This window comes from Girardinichthys multiradiatus, chromosome 18, assembly GCF_021462225.1.
Source record: "Girardinichthys multiradiatus isolate DD_20200921_A chromosome 18, DD_fGirMul_XY1, whole genome shotgun sequence".
NCBI lineage: Eukaryota > Metazoa > Chordata > Actinopteri > Cyprinodontiformes > Goodeidae > Girardinichthys > Girardinichthys multiradiatus.
The window spans coordinates 6,897,144-6,917,103 of NC_061810.1; the positions used below are offsets into that span (position 1 = coordinate 6,897,144).

Here is a 19,960-nt window from a genome sequence, read left to right on the forward strand (position 1 = left end):
TTTTCCAAAAAAAAAAAAAAAAAAGAAAAAGAAAGGGGGATGTCGGTCGGTTTCAGCTTCTTAACTGCGCCATCGTGCGGCAGAGTATGTGCCACTGCAGGGAAACCTCGTTCCAAAAGGGGCCCTTCACACTTTCACAGTAATATACTGTATTAAAGTGTTACGGTGCTTAATAATATGTTTATAATAATTAGCATTTTTTGATAGTCTAACACAATGTTAAAACTAATAAAACAGTGTACCCTTTTCAAACTTGAAAAAATCTGAAAAGTGTGGCGTGCATATGGATTCAGCTCCATTTATTTAATACACCCTAACAAAATCCAGTGCAACCAATTGACATTAAAAGTCACCCAATTATTGAAAAGAGTGCCCATGTGAGAACATTACTGAAAAGCAAGATGATAAAGACCAAGGAACACAGCAGACAGGTCAGGGAGAAACTTGTAGAGAAGTTTAAATCAGAGTTAGGCCATAAAACACTATCAATGGCTTTTAACACATTTAGGAGCATTGTTCACTCCATCGTCTAAAAATGGAAAGGGTATGGAATAACAGCAACCCTCCCAAGACAATGAGCCGGCTGGGCAACATGAGTGTTAATAAGAGAAGCATCCATGAGGCCCATGGTAACTCTGGAAGAGCTACAGAGATCCACAGATCGAGTGGGACAATCAGTTGACACAACTATTAGTTGTGATCAAATCTGGCATTAATAGAAGATTGGCAAGAAGAAACCTATAACTGAAATAAAGCTATTAGAAGTTCCATTTAAAGATAGCAACCAGCCACCTGTAGCTTACAGCACACAAGTGGAAAATGTGCTGTAATGAGGCCTATATGCATAACATCACATCACTGCACATCACCGTCCAAAATGATGAAGCATGGTGGTGGCAGCATCATGCTGTGAGGATACACAGGGACAGGGAAGTTGGTCACAGTTGATGGGAAAATGGAAATAATTACAGGGAAACTCTTCCACTTCACAGTTTACATTATAATTTGCTTGATTGTTTGCAAAAGGTTTGTTTGAAGACACCCTTAGTCAAATAACATTTGGAGCTATACTGCCTGTGAGAAGTCAAGCCGTCCTCTTCACCCACCACCAATTTGGGTACCCAAACTGCAGCTTAGTTTGCTTATGTCATTTTTTACTGAGTTTGTATGCACATCTTAAAATAGCAAAATAGGGATTTCTATTTAATCTTAGCCCAAATGCTCTGAAGAACAAAATACTCAATTGTGAAAAAATGTTTTATTGTTTTTACAGCTGCAGATGGTCAAGAGAAAGCTGATTCTAAGGATTTTGCATGTGAAAGTTATGTTCAGTAAGTGATCAAATCAAATGGCAGGGCGACTGGTCGCTTTGACAGTAGTCCACAGTAAATTCTACCTTTTAGTTCCCAGAGTTTTTCTTCACATTCCTCAATGGTCTTCTTTGTGCAATGTCTTAAACTTCATCAGTAAACTGGTTTTTGGTATAGCTCCCTTCACAACCTTCCAGTTAGAGCCCCAATAAAAGTCTCTGAGACAAAATTATACAAAAAAGAACCGTTTCTGCTCCAGTGAAGCCAGGCCAGCCTCTCACACACAGACGAATGGTCCAACTTTCCATCGAGGGAAACTACATGAAAAGAATGTGCTTTTTCCTTCCCCTCCCCAGTATGCACTGCACTGTAACTGCGGCTGATTCCCACAGCTCAGAAAAATAAACTGTGGTTTTGCTGCAGTTTAAGAGCAAGACGCAGTGTTGCAACAGCAGCAGATGTTGCACACACAACATAGCTTAGCTCAATGGAGCGAGGTTTACAGCAAACACTAATAAGATACAGTTAAAGGATGCATTCTTCTCTAATCGGCTTGCATTATTCCACAGCTCAGTTTCACTGCATTGAAAAAACAAACTGTTACAACTGAATCAATAAAATGTTAACACATTTTACCTGGGTAGATTCAAATCAATAATTTTGAGTGGAAAAATGGGAGTTTAACACCTAAAAGGCATCTAAAGAAATTCATGGACTCCAATCAATCTTTCAAATGTACTGACTTGGCAAAATTTAAAATGTAGTTATTAGAAATATTCAGTATGCCCTCAAGGCTGCATGGTGCAGCAGTATCATTGTTGCCTTTCAGTGGGTTGGTACTGAGTTCAAATCCCAGCCTGGGGTCTTTCATGGAGTTTGCATGTTCTCCTTGTGCATGAGTGGGTTCTGGTCTCTCTAAATTACCCTTAGGTATGAAAGCATGTGTGCATGGGTACTTGTCCTTTGATGGACTGGTGACCTGTCCAGGGTGTACACTGCTCTTGCCCAGTAATTGATGGAGATATGCACCAGCTCCTGCATGGATGAGTGTGTATAGACAATTTTTCCTCCATGTCCAAAGAAACCAAAAACATGAATTGGTTTGTGATTAAAGTATAAAAGGTTGATAAAATACTAATAAGAGGTGGCATACAAACTGTTTCCCTGACAACCACAGCTATGATCCGCCTGTTTTTTTGAGCAACAACTGCCTCAGTGTGTAGAAACTCAGCTTGCTAGCATGTTTCTAGCATGTTTGACCTTAGCATTAGCACTGTGGTAAAACTAGTGAAAGATGGATGCAAGTCAGTTCTTCAGTTCTTGCTCAAGTACAAAAACCTTCTAAACCAAAAATCTTATAAGTCGATATGTTCATTCATAAAACAACCCATATAAACACATACACCTTACTGTTCTCTTCTGCCAACAACTTCAGTTAAATCCGAATATTTAGGTAGAAGTTGGAACCAAACTAATATTGCTAATGTTTGAATTTAACTGTTGCTGAGGCTAATATTTTCAAACTTAAACAGTCTTGTAGAAAAATTTATTCGTTAATAAATCTTCACATATTATCTTCCCATATATGTCTAATGTCTTTTGTTTATCTTTGGAAAAGAAAGTAAATAATTGCAGTTAAACAACAAAATGTACCTTTATTTTACACATTAAGGACAATATATCAATAAAGAAGTAAGGTAGGACAACCTTCCCCCTAATAGCAGGTGCTGCCCCCTTTGGTTGAAATATCTTCGGCGAGATGCTTCTTGTAGCCATCAACCTGTCTCTGACATCAGTCTGAAGAAGGTTTGCTCCACTCTTTACTTTCAGCTGTCCGATGTTTGAGGGGTTTCTTGCATTTAAAGCCCGTTTCACATCACCCTGCAACATTTTAGTGAGATCAATATCTGAGCTTTGACTTTCCATTTCTTCCCAGCCAGTCCTTAGTGAAGCTACTAGTATGTTTTGGATCTCTGTCATGTTGCGGGCTCCAGTTCTGCTTCATTTTCTTTTACAGAAGTTCTCAAATTTTCCTTAAGGACTCTCTGATACGTGATGGTTTCAATGCTGGCAAGGTCCTGCCACAGCAAAGCATCTCCAAACCAAGATACCTCTACCGTCATGCTGGTAAGAAGTTACTTACCCAGGAATGCTGCATTTGGTTTATGCCAAAAATGTCTACTATTCTTTTAATAATGATAACAATAATAAGGGATGCACCTGAAAACCAGGGACAAAATCTATGTCCTATATGACTGTATGTGATTTTAGCCATCGACAAATCTGGGGGTGTCCCAATTTATTCCTCACCAGTGGACTGTTCCCAATACAGATATTTTTAAATGACTTTTTTTAAATTTTTCTTTATACCACTTAAATGTTTAAGCATTGTTAAAAATTGATATGAAATATCCATATGCCCAAATATATTAGAAGGCTGTCACAGGGTGTCCTGATCTTTCCATATGACAGCACGTTTGATTAAAATGTAAATGATTTCAATGGCTAATATTCCTGGCATGTTCTCTTTGTACTCTGAGGTTTTTGTCAAGTTCCCAACTGGAAACACAACACCAGGCCCTGAAGTTAGAGCTCCCTGAGCAGCTTAAGAAAAACCTTAGAATTTATTGACATCTATGATCTCTTTCCTCTTTGCACATGTGAACTAGATGAGTTGTTGCTGACATCTGGTGAGAATATTGTCTCAATTACACCTCAAATACCATATATGTATATATATATATATATATATATATGGTATATATGGTATTTGTTTGCCAATAATAGTAGCACAACTGGCAAATCCCACTGGTTCCTGACGAGAACATGGTAGTGTGACGTTATTCCCGGATCTGAGCTCTTGCTTCCAAAACAAATCAAATGCAGCAATAATACCCTCCAGTATTCCTTTTAACAGTTCATAATGGCTTGATTGGACAGTGACCTGGCATTGACCCATCAATGCCTCCATTATCTCAAGGCTTAAGTATCTAAGCCTATAATTATGCATGTCGATACAAGACAATTGCAGGAAAACAGTGGGGTCAAACATGGCCTCCAGTTAGTGACGTTTCCACAGACGGATCTAAAAGCTGAAATAGAAAGATCAATCCGGGGAGAAGGAAAACCTTGGCTTTCAGGCTTTTGAGGCCAACAACTGCAAAAAAGAAAAGGCAACACTTAAGACACAATAAAAGTCCTACATTTTATTAATAGAAAAGAAAGCATGCAAGAAAATATGCTTTCCAGAGACAATGGTGGTGATGTGTTTAAAATAAGCACATAGGAGTTTTATGCCAAGTAGACTTTTTTAATGCAGGGCCATTAATGTCCAGGGTTCCATTAGACTGTCTAATTCCTCTGATAATCTGCTCATCTAGTCTGGCGGGCATCACATTTAAGTGACAGCTTTGTTCACCGACTCATCCTCCAACAAAGAAAAGCCCTTGGCAGCATCAGATATTCTCTGGAGAGACTATCATTAGCAGTGCAGACTGAAGACCTTCTAGTTTTGTTCTGAAATATGAATGACCCTGCTGTCAAATTATTTTAAATGATCCTCTTTTCTTATTCAAGCCATGACAAACACATTACATATCCTTCAGAGAATGTGTGGAGTTGTGTTGGTGGTTTTGCACAGTTTAGCCATTGAAAGGCTTTCAGGCCTCAAAATGAGTCATTTTTATCTTACTTTTTAATAATAAATCAGCGTATCATTACAACAGTTTCTAATATCGTTGTCTTTACAGGAGCTTAGTTGCACCTGATCTAGATTGGTCACATTGTATCTCCACAATACTGAAGATAGATGACAGAGTCCAGTCCAATGTTTCCAACTCAGATTTTCAGCACCCCGTTCCTTGCTTCTTTAGGGCAGGAACACTCGTCCCTCGGCTTGTCTAGGCACTGGTCTGTGCCATCCTCTCGGTCTGCCTCCTCTGCATGTAAGCGCTGTACACGTCCAGGAACATGTCCCTGCAGGGTATGCTGGCCTTCAGCTTGGAGCAAATCAGGAAGGAGCCGGCCATCTTGCGGTGGAGAGAGTAGGACTCCTCGGGGGGAGGAGTGAGGCGATAGCGGAGCATGATGGGGAGGAGGTTCTGGATGCGCTGCGTGGTGTTCTGTGTGCTGAAGTCAAAGGGCCCGGCAGACGCGAAGGCTTCGCCAAGGATCATCACGGCCTCAACATGGGCATCCTTAAAGGCCTGATTGTAAACAAGAAGCAACATTAAGGTTGAGCAACAAACTTTGATGTAATTTATTGTATTTTATGTGGAAGACCAACAAAAAAGTAGGATATGTGAAAAATGTAGAACCACAGCGGCAAGTCTTTTGGACTCTACCGGATTTGTACCTCTACACCGACATCTTTGCCCATTCACCTTTGCAAATTAGTTTAAGCTCATTAAGATTGGACTGACTGCATCTATGAACATCAGTTTTCATGTTTTGCCACAAATCCTCAGATTGATTTCAGTCTGGACTTTGAGTAGGCCATTCCAAGACATGAATATGCTTGGATCTAAAGCATTCCAGATGCTGTTTTTTCACTAATGCTCTCCAACAAACCTCTGATTTACACTGAGATTAAATTACACAAAGCGGCACTCAGGTGCTGTATCTTAATAATAGTTATTTTTTCCACAGGAATCATTCAGTAATACACTGATGAATAAAGTTAGAAAAGAAGGAAATAACATCAAAAACAGAGAGTACAAATAAGAAAAGCCAGATTAGATAGAACGAATAAACGAGCTCAGCAGAATACCCCACCTTGGTCTCAAAGCCTGTCAGGAACTTCAGATCTGTAGATTTGGACAGAACAGTGTCCCGATCGCCAACAGAGGCTGCATAAACCACCTGGACACATAAAATCAATCATTGGGAAACAGAAACAACTATTTGTGCAGTTAGCAGCCGCAAATTTCCATGGATGAGGTTTCTGGGTAGCCAAATGGTAAATAGTAAATGGCCTGCACTTGTATAACACATTATCAAGTCCACACAGATCCCAAAGCGCTTTACATTATAATCAGTCATCCACCCATTCGTACACACATTCACATACTGACAGTGGGCAGATGCCCTGGGCAGGTACAGGGCAGCTGTGGCAGTCTGCCTTGGGGCAGACTGTCAGATGTGAGGCTGCTATACACAGGTGCCACCGAGCCCTCTGACCACCATCAGCAGGTAAGGCGGGTGAAGCAACTGAGACAGACATAGCGGGGAAATGAACCGGCAACCCACAGGTTACAGGACGAACCCCCACCACTGTCGCCATGTTATCCCAGAAATCTTCACTGTTGAATTATTCGCGGCAATTCTTCCGTCATAAATCATGCAATGAGACTCAAAACAGTCAACATACCTGGATGTAGTCATCTGTGAAAGTTTCTGGGTAACCTCTGCATGCCCCAAAGTCTAAGAGGATGACCTGCAGAGAAGATCAGGGTTAGGAATCATGGTGCATAGGATGAGGATATCAGAGCAGGTCAAGTTTAACAAGTTCCTTTGTAGTAAACATGCAGATTCCTCACCTTGTTGGTTTCAGAGTTGTAAAAGAAGTTGGCCCAGTTTGGATCGGTCTGCATGAACTTGAACTCAAACAGCTCCCTCAGACACAACTGCAGGATGTTGAAACAGATCTGCAGTGACCAGATAATGGATTTATTTCTATATCGTTCCGATGGTTATCTGTCACGAGGCAACGCAGCAAAGTGTTTAATCTCTGGAGCGATCTGAAATGTCAGTGTCAACGATTTTCAAAGACGATTTTACAAAAGCCTTAGGAGAAAAAAAAAATATTTATACAAATGTGTCAAATTATTTCAAAAGTTTAAAATAAATGTTTCTACATTCTTTAACATATTTACTGAAGAAGTAGATTCAACATTATTTGTCATTGATTTCCTAAAGCATATACTTTAAGCAGGATTCCTACAAAACCTTAAAAACACTGGAAAAGTCTGAAATGTGCTGGTCTGAAATTTTCCAGGTCTGCATAAGTCTAGAAAAAGATAACTGCGTATTGAAAAAGGTTTGAGTTTGCAGTCTGACTTCGTTATTCTGAAATATCTGCTGCATGCTGGTGTAGAATGACTCAATGTAATTGGCTGGGCTTCCTTACATAGATCATTTTGCATTATTTGCATCATAAACTGAATTAGACTTAACATGTTTCTTATTCATTTAGCAGCATACTAATCTGTGTGTGACTGAATCTAATCTGTCTGTAGGACTGGATTACATTGGTATTAATTTGATTGATGCATTTCTGTATAATAAGAACTTAAATGGAACCAAATTTCTCATAAATGCATCAAGATGACACATTGTTAACGGGAGCTATGTAAATAAAACTGATTTCTGATTTAACAAATCACAACTTCGATTAAAAAACAGCTTTTGAAAAAAGTTACCTCATCGATTAGAGGGCAGAATATGTTCAGATTACCTCTTTGTTGACATGCAAAAAGCAAATGTAGAGATCCTAGTGATCACTGTAACCTTGCTAATATTTTACATTTTGGCAAAAAAAGAAAAGTACAAATCCTCAACCACAATACCTAGCATCCATGTGGTTCTTGAGTCAAACTGTACCTGATTCCTTGTTTCCTGATCCAAGTCTATGCAGCGATCCAGAGGAACTCCTTGCACCAGTTCCATGGATAGCACCCTGCGTGCTGACAACTCATCGATTACCTCTGGGACCTGGAAAGACGGGTCTCCCTGCAGCAGTGATCTAGAGGCCAGACACACATTTTCCAGTTATAGAGAAAATGAAAAGTCTGTTCAATGATTCACAGAATGGAAATCATGTTAAACCAGTGATAAAGCACTCAGACTCCAATTGTGACAGCAAAACCACTCTTTAACTTAACAGTAGCTGCATAGTCACAGCAGGGTCCGTAAATGTGGTTTTCCTTGGCATCATATACAGTCTGTGTGCTACCAAAGCGGTTTGTGGCTAAAGACGTATACAGTTACCTGAACTTCTTGGCGCACTCTGCTTCCCTCTTATAGTCGCACTCCCACGCCAGCTCTTTCTGGAGAACTTCCAAGCTGCTGTCTGCAAACAGACCTGTGAACAAATGGTGCAAAACTCAGCTTAACCTCATGGTTTAACATGGAGTTTCAAATGATGTGTGTGGAGCTGTAGAGAAGGTCTCTGGACTCTTTTAGGTTCTCTTAGTTTCACATATAAAAAGGTTAAAGGGGATCAAACCCAATAAAACCATAGAGTATTGCTAGACAGCTGGCACTATCTACAACTATAGCACCACCTCATGGTCAATTGTAACTATGACAATCAATTAGAAATAAAAAGTCTTTTACATAAAGTTATTTTAGTTTTACCATTTCACTTCAGTCGATAAGCTCAAACCAAGAGAAGGAAAATGCTTTATTTTAAGTTTTTCTCTGCATGTAAGAACTTTGGTGGTCGTTTTAAGGTCCAGGAGGAAGTTCAGAAAGAAACGGGATGTTTCGAAGAACCTGTCACCGAGTGGTAAAAGATTCAGCTTTGGCGTGATGCTCTCTACGTTCCTACGCAGCGTGCTGGTTGTTTCACCATGTCGCCATGGTGCATCTGCACTTTAGGTCTTGTTGTGCTCGAGTTTTCTTGTGCAAAAAGGAACTTTTTATCTTCAGGATATGTCTGGTTCCTTTCATACCGACTTTGAAAAGTGATGAATTTAATTAACTTTATCATCTTGTCATATTCTACTGTAAGGAATTGTGGTCATGTGACGCCAAAAAGCAACACCTACAGTTAGGAGGTCGCCCAGCTATTTTATTTGCATCGATGGTCATAAGCCGTCATGTTTGATAAGGGTCAACTGGCTCAACTCGGACGGAGAACCACATTTGTTTGAAATATAAATTTCCTCAGCATTAATTTAATTAAGTTAATTCCATTAAAGCATGAGATCTGAGAATCTTTAGGATTATTTATCTTTTTAATTCATAAAAATAATGAAATCCTAAGACAATGGCTATGTTCAAAGGTCTGAAATGAAAGTAGGAAGGGATAAAATGTAAGAACTGAGTAGAAATAGGTGGATGAACTGGGAAAGGGGCAACTTGATCCAGAGCCTCCCAAGTATGTGACTAAACAGCTTACTTATTAAAAGATTTAGTCGCTGCCCATTTGATCTCACCTCTAATAAGCTTGATGTTGGTTTTCAGGGCTGGGCGAGTAGGTTAAACTGCATTTTCTACTTATTAAATCCTGGGTCTTTGAGCAATTTACACACATCTAAAAATGAACATGTTTAATAAATCATTTTGCTGTTCAGGAATTTAAAAAGGACTTTCTGAAAGTCCTGATAATGTTTATATTCCAAATGCAGGATTTAAAGTAATGTCCACCGTTTATAGGAATCTCCAGGAAATAAAAGCAATTAGTACCGTGAATGTTAGTTGAAAATGGGAGAAAGAATCTGGATAAATTATGGACTACAGTCATTTTCAATGGAGAATAACATGTGTTGGACCCAGCCATGGGGCCTTTCACTGCCATGAAGAAGATGGCTTTTGAAATGGCAACTCCGGGCGCCTGATGCGTCCGAGCCCCAGTCCAAGCAGACCAAGAGTGGCCACCACGCCTGCTCTGTTTACTGGACCTGCTGGACTCAATGTGTTCCTGTTCATCAGAACGGTTCACCTAAGAGGTTGTGTAAGACCGGAGCTGAGGCTATCTGTCAATTAAACGTAATCTCAATGAGAGTTTTAAACACTGACAGTCTGGCAGGGTGACCGTGTTCCATTTTATCTGCGTTTTCCTTTTATAATGAATGATTGCTTTCTGTTCTCAGACGTTTTTAGCAGCATTCAGGCTGAACGGACACATAACTTTAAGGTTTGTGGAGGCCCAGTGAAGACAAGCGGACCAAATAACCATGCAGCCATTACCTTCTGGCAGCGCCACACTCATCCTCAGCACTGACATCAGGTTGTCTATGTCACTTTGGATGCTCTCTGCTACTCCAGGGTACTGGGATGGATATGAGAATAAAATAGTTTAAATAAGGCAAACACAGGAGGGAAAAAATATTGCATCTGTGTGTGAACTGTTCCCTACCTGGATCTTCATGGCAATCTCTCTTCCATCCTTCAACACCCCATGATGCACCTGTCCGATGGAGGCTGCAGCAAACGGTTTGTCTTCAAATGATGAGAGCTTCTCTCTCCATCCTGGCCCGAGTTCCTCCTCCAGGACTTTCTACTCAGTCAGAAACACATATGATTCACTTGATTCATCAGTCCATGTACATCTGTGCCAGGGACAGATCGTGCTTACGTTCATCTGCCACGTGGGCATGAAATCTGCGCTCTGCCGGACTCTCTCAAAGATCTTCTGCAGCTGAGGGTTGATGAAGGAGTTGTCTAAGAACAAGGAAAACATGCGAGGTTGGAAGACGACTCTCTGACTGTGAGGACACATGAGCAGATTTTCACAGTGAAGCTGTGAAGGTGGGTACCTTGTATGCTGAGCATCTGGCCTATCTTCAGAGCTGCTCCACGAACCTTACACAGCGTGTTGACGATTCTCTCAGCGTTGGCCTCCGACAGGAAGGGTGAGTCCATCAGGGCACTCATGTCTGCAGACACCACAGGAACAGACAAACCTTCATGTGAGATATATTAGAAACCACATACTAAAAACATATGGCACTCAACAATTTAACTGTTATTTTTTAAGTATGACCTGAAAGAAAGCTGCGGCTCCCACAAAGCTCAACTCTGAGTGATTGATAAACAGATCTAAGGCTTGTTAAACTGCTAGAACCAACACCAGCCCAACTGCTTTCCATTAATCTGCTGAATCTGTGAAATGTCCCACGACAGAGAGAAGGCCACACAGAGAAGTGAGAATGTCTTCACCTCCTTTTTGCTTCCCTCCCAGTGACTGTTTGGCCACCTCTGCAATGGCACCAATGCCCAGTCCGACAGCCAGTCCTGCAGCACGAAGAAACGACATTTTATACTCAAGAACATTTAAAAGCTGCATCAAGAAAGTGCACCTGATGTTTCTGTCTGAAGAGTACAAGCATACTTCAAATATTCTTTACAAAGGTTTTTAAAATCTGGAAAGAAACTTTACTAGCACTTGTTTGTCATCAAGCATGGGCAGCACTTTGCCAGCTTTTGTCTACAGGAATATACATTATATAGTAATACAATGTGTAGACTATGTATACTGCAAGTATTGATGTCCTGATTTTTAATCTCCGACGCCATTCAGAGTCATTTAAAATTGGGCGGTTGTTGATCTAGATTTCATTGATGTATATTAAAATCAATGTCATGTAATATAAATAAAATATATTTTTTATGTCACCTAGAACGCCCAAAGCTTTACCATTGGTCTCTGAAGCTAAAACTATGGGAAGAAACTTGTGCCATCAGAAACTGAATTAGAATTTGTCAGACTGAATCTGTATTTGTGTAATTTAAAATTAAATGCATTAATTTGAAACTGAATTTAACGGTTTGAAGCTGAATTTATTGGTTTGAAAACTGAATTTAGTGGTTTTAAACTTGCATTGAAAATGTATTTCGTTGTTTTGAAAATTCAGTTTGCCTTCTTTCACTTTCTGTTCTAAAATTGAGTTTTTGTGTCACACATCAGGGTCCTTGAGGATAGCTTTCAAACACAGATTCATCGATTTACGTTTCACATCAGGTTCAACTTCCTTTACGGCATGTTGAGCTGCAGCAGTGCAGCTACATGAGCTTAGCGGATGTCCATCACCAACTCACGTGAGCATCTATAAGAAATCATGTAAACAAATGATGGTCAAACAGCAACACTTATGCTACCTGTAGCTATTAGCTAAACATGCCAGATCAGCATGGTGCGGCCGGTGTTACGTCGGTCTGCGTTTCCCCTGCCTTTACCTCAGCGTAACTTATGTTGCCTAGCAACAGTGAAAGCGTGAAGCACAGAGCTGTGAAGCCAAACAAATGGAGCCCTAATGGCTTATTTTCTTGTTTTATAATCTTGTTCATTATTCAGCCATTTAAATTGTTAAAGGTTTGTGTTTATAGATAAAAAAATGTGAAAATCTATTTGTAAAAATGTAACAATTTAAACACTAACATATTAACTTTAGGAACAACGTTTAAATCAGTTTATTTGTAGAGCATAAAAATAAAAGAACCAAACATCAACATTAGATATCATCTGAATGAATTATATCTGTGTTTAACTTCCATCCATTGGGGAAACCCAGCAGGAGCTTGAAAACAACATGCCGGGAGTCAGCTGTTCTCTCGGGGTTCATTACACCTCAACCCCCCGGTCAGCTGTGCGCCGGCTGTGAGCCCGGTGTCAGGGCAGCAGAAGCGGATGTCTCAGAACACGTCGGAGCACGTGTGGAATTAAGCGAAATCTCGATAAACCGAGCAGATATTTCAGGTTTACACAGCTACATCCTAGTCTAAAAACAAGTTCATTTTGTTTCACAGAAAGCGCAATATATCCAACTTTGTTCACAGCTTTTCCCTCTCCTTCAGGCTTTGCTACTTCCGTTAGCACAATCTACTTTGACTCGCAATGAATCATGGGATAGGGTGGACCACGAAGGATACACCGGACCCATCCTTCATACCTGGGGAAAAGAAGGACGCATTTGTCGGCCCTATTTGGAGGAGCCTGCGAAGCTGTAGACTTCATTGCCTCACAATGACGTAATCGGCCAACAAATGCGTCCTTCAAAGAATGCAGCCCCTCAATTTGGACGCAGCAATAGTGAATGACATCCGTGAATCGGTGAATCTGTGTTTGATTAAACTGTGGCTTCAAGGACCCGGATGTGTGACACAAAAAACTGAATTTTAGAACTGAAAGTAAAAAGTACTGAAACTGAATTTTCAGTTCAACAAAATACATTTTCAGAGCAAATGAATTCAGTTTCAAACCAATTCATTTCATTTCAAATTCCACAAATATTGATTCAGTCTGAGAAATTCAAATTCAGTTTCTGATGGCACAAGTTTCTTCCCATATAAAACTCACTCGACACTTACAGCTACAGTCTTCTATAAACTCACGTCTTGCTCCTGCTGACAATGTTTCCATGTGGAGGATATCAAAACACTATGTGTGGTGGGAAACGAGCACTGCACATCACCCTGAACACACCATGGTAGTGCATGGTGGTGGCAGCATCATACTGTGGTGGTGTTTTTGTTCAGCAGGGGCAGGGAAGCTGATCAGAAAAATCCTGTTAGAGGCTGCAAAAGACATGAGACTATGTTGAGGGTTCATCTTCTAGCAGGACAACTACTCTAAGTAACCAGCCAGAACTGCAATGGAACGGTTTGGATTAAAGCATATTTATGTGTCAGAATGGTTCAGTCAAAATGTAGACCAAAAGCCAAACTGTGAATCTGTGGCATGACTTGAAAAGTGAAGTTTGGAGAAGCTCCCAATTCAATCTGACTGATCATAACTGTTTTGCCGGGAAAAATAGAAAGTGATTTCAGTCTCTGTGTGCAAAGCCGATAGAGATATAGACCTTTTAGCTGTAATTGCAACGAAAAATGGCTTCTACAAAGTATTGAATTAGAGGGGCTGAATACAAATGCACAGCCCACTTTTCAGGCTTCTAATTATTACATTTTTTTTAAATACATTTTGTACTCCACAATAATAGACTACTTTCACATAAAATCCCATGAAAACACATTGAAATTTGTGGATTTACTGTGACAGAATGAGAAACAGTTTAAGGGGAAGGATTATGTTTGGAAGGCTCTGTACAGAGGAATTCTGGCTTTATTTAGATTTTACGTAGCATCTAAACATTATGATTAAAAGTTCAGAAGGAAAACAAAGAACAGCATCTCTTTCCATCCCTTTCTAGGGGCCAAAACAGAAAACGCAACACGAATCCAAACATGTCAGTCTTACCACCAAAATTAACGAGCCGGCTGATTCTTGTTGAAGGAACCTTCCTCTCCTTGGCACGTTCACTCAGCTGAAAAAGGTGGAGAAAACTGTTTTTACTAGTAATCCATAATAGTGTAATTATGGCTAAATAATGTGAGTGAATTCGTCCAAGAGGCAGAAACACACGCAGCGTTCTCTGATAAACTAAACATCCTTATAAAAAAAAAGCCAATATAATACAGATTTACTGCTCAACAGTACTACTCCTCTCCAACATTACTCTAGGACATTGGTACTTTCATATTACAGAACTCCCCAGGAGAAAACGTTCTGCACAGAACATGCAGTGAATCATCTCCCTCATAAGCAGCATGCTCAGATAAAGCTTTTCCTGTATAAATACCGAACGCTACAAACTGTGCAGCGGAACATCAAAGCGATCTACAGTGTAGGCAGTTTTTAAACCAACCTTCTGTCTGACTGGTTTTACCAGGGCTTGTTTTGCCTCCCTGGCTTTCTTGATGTCCTCTGGCGTGAGTTTGGCTACCACCGTGTCGTGGACAGACCTCCTCTGGCAGGAGAAGTGCTGACGGCTGTGGAGTGTGTGCAGGAAGCACGTGTTCTGTCCTGGCCAGCCTGTTCCACCTGGAGCCGTGCCTGGACCAGGAAGAGTTCCAGACATAGGAGGAAACAGGAATGTTTTATAGTACAGATCCACAAATGAAGGTGATAACTTTGGTCCCTCTGCTTGTTTAGCCTGTAATCAGCCTGTAACAAACTGATGCATGTTCCTTCCACAGAAAAAAGAACATGCTGCACTACGCATTGATGGACATTTAAAGGCTCATAAAGACGAGGAACAGAGAGTTTATGTTCACCAAGTACTTGTCAGTAATATTTCAACACCATGCTGGCAGCAGGAGAGTAAAACCACTGGAAGAAAAACCATGAAAGGCTGAGTCTCTGGGGAAAGGCCCGCTACCACTCTACAGCAAAATGGCCAGGGTGATTAAACACAAAAATGTATCTTTGTGGAGCAGACAAGACTGAACATCCACACTGAGTGGCCTTGATCTTCAGGCTTACATGATTCTGGCAAACAATGACATTTTTACCTAAGGTTCTCAAACTATTGAGACGTTTTCAACTGGTTCAGGCCTATTCTAAAGTGAGAAAAAGAATAACTACATCATTTTCAAAGAAACTTGCTCAAAGTCACTGCCAGTGGAAATAATAGTCCATGCATCCTGAAATACAGCTGAAAACATTGTGAGAACAGTGAAAAGGAAAGTTGCCCTGCGGTTTGCTGGTTTCCAGTGTCAGATCTCCATTAAAGAGGAGAGGGGCAGTCATTTAGTAATTAATGGATAACACAGGGACTCAAACTCATCTATTTGGTACATTATGTTGTCCAGTATTAATAAAAGTATGACTAATTTTCTGCATTAAAATATGGTATTTAGATCAAGTTCAAAACAAACATGCATATGTATACAAGTACTTAAACTTGGCACATTTCTTAGTTTTTGCCCATTTATCGCTGTACAATTTCCCTTATAAATACATGGTTTAAATGTTTAGCAAGCTTTTTTGAGATTCCCTCAGTGCCATAAACTTGGCATGATAATACCTGTATGCATTCCTGCAGTCGGTCCTACTCCTCCATGGCTTTGCTCTGCAGCTCCAGGGGCGAACTCGGATCCCACCGCCCATTTGGCTGCTTCATCTGGGTCCATATTCTCCCAGCCTTCTGCATCCGGAAACACGTCTTCCTTTATAGACTTCAGTGCGCACACAAAAACATCACAGGCAGCATTTAGACCGTTCAGTGAAACCTTCCTTCTGTCCCAAAGTCATTGACAGCTTATTACACTCACCTTATCGGTGCTGCCCATAAAAGTGGCCACCAGCCCTTCGGCCACATCCTGAGCAGCTTTGAGGCCTGCACCCACAGAGGAGTTGCAGGCCATTAATCTGAGCTGCTCTCCCTGGGTGGTGACCAGCGCAGAGCCCACTTTACCAGCCCCACGCAGCACCTGCAGGACCTCTGACAGCATCACTTCAGACACACAGAAGGGGGCGAATGACATAAGGTAGGATGGTTTGAAATGGCCAAACAGATCAGACAAAGTTCTTTACCAGATTTAACCTAGACTGGAAGGACCATACAATTTTAAGTACAAGAGAAATATTTATCAATCAAAATTAGAGGCTTTTAACATAGAAATGCAAACCCTTGCTGGAGGTTTAACCTTGGCTTTATCTTTGTAAACAAGTTACTAGACATGCGTCACACCCACGTGTTTATCTCATACTGGTGAATTAAAATTCTTTGCCAATACTCATCATCATCGTAAACATCCAGGAACATTATAACGAGCTCTGTGTTCGGTGTTTATCTCCTGGATGAACTCGAGCCAACCTACGGAGCTGCAACTGAACGGTGCTAAAAACGACAAGCTAGCGGCTACAAAGTTAAATCCGAGGTTCTATAGTCTCGGTGAAAAACGCTGCACTGTTACACCCTGCCTGGGACTCACTGTTATTGAACAGAATCGTTCTCCAGTCTTCTCTCGGTGGATGCCCTTTCAGCAGCTCTTTGGAGTCTGTTTTACAACGACACACGACACCCGGAAGTTAACCGATAACAGATTGAACTAAGGTCCAATCATGGTTTTAGATGGGCGGGCTTTTGCTTACGAAACGACAGGTATAAAACTTTGACCAATAATAGCACAAAATAGTGGATGACAGAACCGCAGCTGGAACTAATTGGCCAATCGTGTTTAACCAAGGGCGGGTCAAAGCAGAAAAAAACCACCACTGAGGGTGAAGAGGTGTTATCTTTTCGGAGGAGGGTTACTACACTACTTACACGTGCTTTGAGATGCAGTTACCAAACGAGAGATGCGCAGGGTTATTTTTCACAAGCTTCCTGGTATTACCATCATGTCCCTCCATCTCTCTAAAATCTGCCATAATTTATATTTTTTCTGTTTTTCTGGACGGTTTTTACGTGGCAGAGTAGAGAGACTGGGAAGGATATCTCTACAACAGGCCTCTTGCTGTTTGACTTCCCACTTGTACATAGATTCTTCATTTGTATAATTCAGACCCAGTACTTCAAACGTAATGACCAGTTCTGCCTCGTGTGTGGATCCATAGTTGTGTGTTAACTACAAGAGCAGCAATGGACCTAACACACAACTTTGAGGAGACCCATTACTGAGCGTGATGGAGATGAGTTCTGAATCCAGAGACAAGAGACACTTATGATGTGAAATAATTTATGATGGGAAAATGTTTTAGGTTCATAGGATATGGTGTAATAAAAATCCAGAACTGTAGCAGGAAATTTTAAAGTTAGGAGCTGTTTTGGAGACTATTTGTCCTTGAAAATAACTTAAGAGTGGTCAAACTAAAGGTGAATGTATCTAATAATCACTAGATGCATCGTGGGTTGTGGTTTGCGCAGTCCTACAAAATTACAAAATTTGTCACTTATCATTACTCCTGTAAATATATATTTTTAGTATTTAGAAATAGCTACACAAGCTATATAAAAAAGGAAGTAATAGTGTAAAAATTCAGTATGTTGCTTTGGGTGTAGATTAATCAATCTCTAAAACCAATAAATAGGTTTTAGAGAAACCAATTAACCTAACAGTCCTGTTTTTGGATGTGCAGAATACCCGGAGAGAACCCACACATGCAGAAAGTTTTCTCCTGGGGAATCGAATCCAGGACCTTTTTGTTGCAAGGCAACATGCCTACCAACTGCGCCACTGTGCAGCCCACAAGCATCCACACATAGTTTACCTTATTTCGTTTTGCTGCATTGAAGAATGCATTGAAATACAATGTGTGTGCATTAGATGCATTCAAGTGTTATTTAAAAAAGTAAACATACAAAGCAGCAGATAACCGAGACGTGAAAGGGAAATCAGGTATGACTTTAAAATATTCTCATAAATAAAAGGAGAATCAGCCAAGAGGTCCATGGTTACCCAGGAGGAGCTGCAGAAATCCACAGCTCAGGTGGGAGAATTTGATGACAAGACAACTATTAATCGTGCAATCAATAAATCTGGTCTTCACTGAAAATGCAAATTGAAGAAAGCCTTTAGCCTTTAAGTACCATTTCAACTTTGACAATGTAGGAGACATAGCAAGTATGTGGGGAAAGGTGCTCTGGTCAATGAACAAAAATTTTTATTTTTTGACCAACATACAAAACGTTATGTGGTCAAATACTGTCACCTTGAACACACCACCCCCACTGTGAAACATGGTAGTAGAAGCATCATGCTGCGGGAATGCTTTTCTTCAGCAAGAAAAGTTGAAGGGAAGATCAATGAAGCTGAATGCAAGATGACCCTGGAAATGAAATGAATGCAAAAGATTTGAGTCTAGGAGTGGTGTCCTTTGAACTTAAACATTGACCCATAGCTACAGCAAAATAGTTTAGATCAATGAATACCCATTTGTTTGAACTTGTCAAATTTAAAACCTGGTCAAATCAAGAGTCTGAAGCTCGACTTGGCAGTAAATGTCCAAAGATGCTCTCCATTTGATCTTTCTTAGCTTGAGATATGTTGCAACGTAAACAGAAAAAGGACTCAGTGTCTGGATGCGCAGACCTGCTAGAAACAAACTCAAAAAGACTTGCAGCCATACGTGGTCCTCAAAGTGTTGGATTCAAAGCTGCTGAATACAAATGCATGCCACACTTTTCAGAATTTATTTATAAGGGTCTATAAAAACCCATCTATCATTTTCCTTCCACCCCACAGTTATGCACTACTTTCTGTGGGTTGTCACAAAAAATCCCAATAAAACACACAGAAGGTTGTTAAATGTGACTGAATGTTGTCAGAATACTTTTGGAAGGTGCTGTATATGGAAAAATATCATTTCCAGCATGCAGTGACGTAGTGTGAGCACACAGTGAAGTGGCATGTGGCCCTCTGGTAGACAGACATTAAGACTTTGGCTTCCATCCAACTCTTTTTGTGATGGAGTTGTGCAAAACATACCATAACATGACCACTTCTTACATCTATTTCTTATGCTGTAACAAGCCAAAGATAGAATTAATAAGTAGCTAGCCAGATATAGATGAGTAATTCACAGCTGATGCTGAAAGACTGCCATTAACAAACTAAAAAGCAGCAGCAGGTGTCAAAATTTTCGGTGGGAAATTTTATGAAACATTAATGACCGTTGCAAATCTCTGTGTGCTTGTTCTGAAATACAATGTGTCAAAAACTAAACAGGAGAAACTTGACTCAACACTATTGGTTTCAGTGGCAGTGGGAAATGTTACAACATGATGTTACGACATAATGAAGGAACAGGTTGGAAAATGTGACAAAATATGAAAAAATTCTTCAATTTTCGGAAAAACAAAAAAACAAATATTGGTCAAAGTGTGCACACCCCAGTAAAATTCAAGGCTTTTGTGCTATAAAAATCAAGACCATGATGAATCATTTTGATACCTTTTCCATCTTTAAAGTAGCACATATCCTTTTCAACTCAACTGAAAAACAGAAACGGATCTGTTGGGGATGGAGGATTATGCTCCATGGTAATGTGCAGATAGTTACTGATAATTACAGAAAAATAGGGGAAAATAGGATTTTTTTTAATCCAAACTTGATTTAAAAAAAGGCAAAGTGGTCAGGGAGACTGCCAAGAACCCAGAGACCACAGCAACATTAAAAAGCTGCAGCAATTTCTGCTTAATGGT

At 40.3% G+C, this 19,960-nt stretch overlaps 1 protein-coding gene across 1 annotated transcript; it reads right to left on the reverse strand.

Moving 5' to 3' along the window:
• Nucleotides 1-4,501: 4,501 nt before the first annotated feature.
• Nucleotides 4,502-16,889, reverse strand: coq8b (coenzyme Q8B). Its single transcript, XM_047392794.1, has 16 exons — nt 16,749-16,889; nt 16,086-16,267; nt 15,839-15,989; nt 14,678-14,865; nt 14,230-14,296; nt 11,196-11,270; nt 10,793-10,912; nt 10,612-10,697; nt 10,393-10,533; nt 10,224-10,305; nt 8,298-8,391; nt 7,911-8,052; nt 6,848-6,955; nt 6,679-6,744; nt 6,084-6,170; nt 4,502-5,515 (listed from the first exon to the last, which is right to left on the reverse strand). Coding segments are annotated over exons 1-16 (1,896 nt in total). The 5' UTR covers nt 16,750-16,889; the 3' UTR covers nt 4,502-5,209.
• Nucleotides 16,890-19,960: the final 3,071 nt, after the last annotated feature.

Coding starts and splice junctions, on each gene's coding strand:
- coq8b (XM_047392794.1), bottom strand. Junction 14,866..15,838: donor GACTGCAGGAATGCATACAG/GTATTATCATGC, acceptor TTCCTGGTCCAG/GCACGGCTCCAGGTGGAACA. Junction 8,053..8,297: donor GAGTGCGCCAAGAAGTTCAG/GTAACTGTATAC, acceptor TCTGGCCTCTAG/ATCACTGCTGCAGGGAGACC.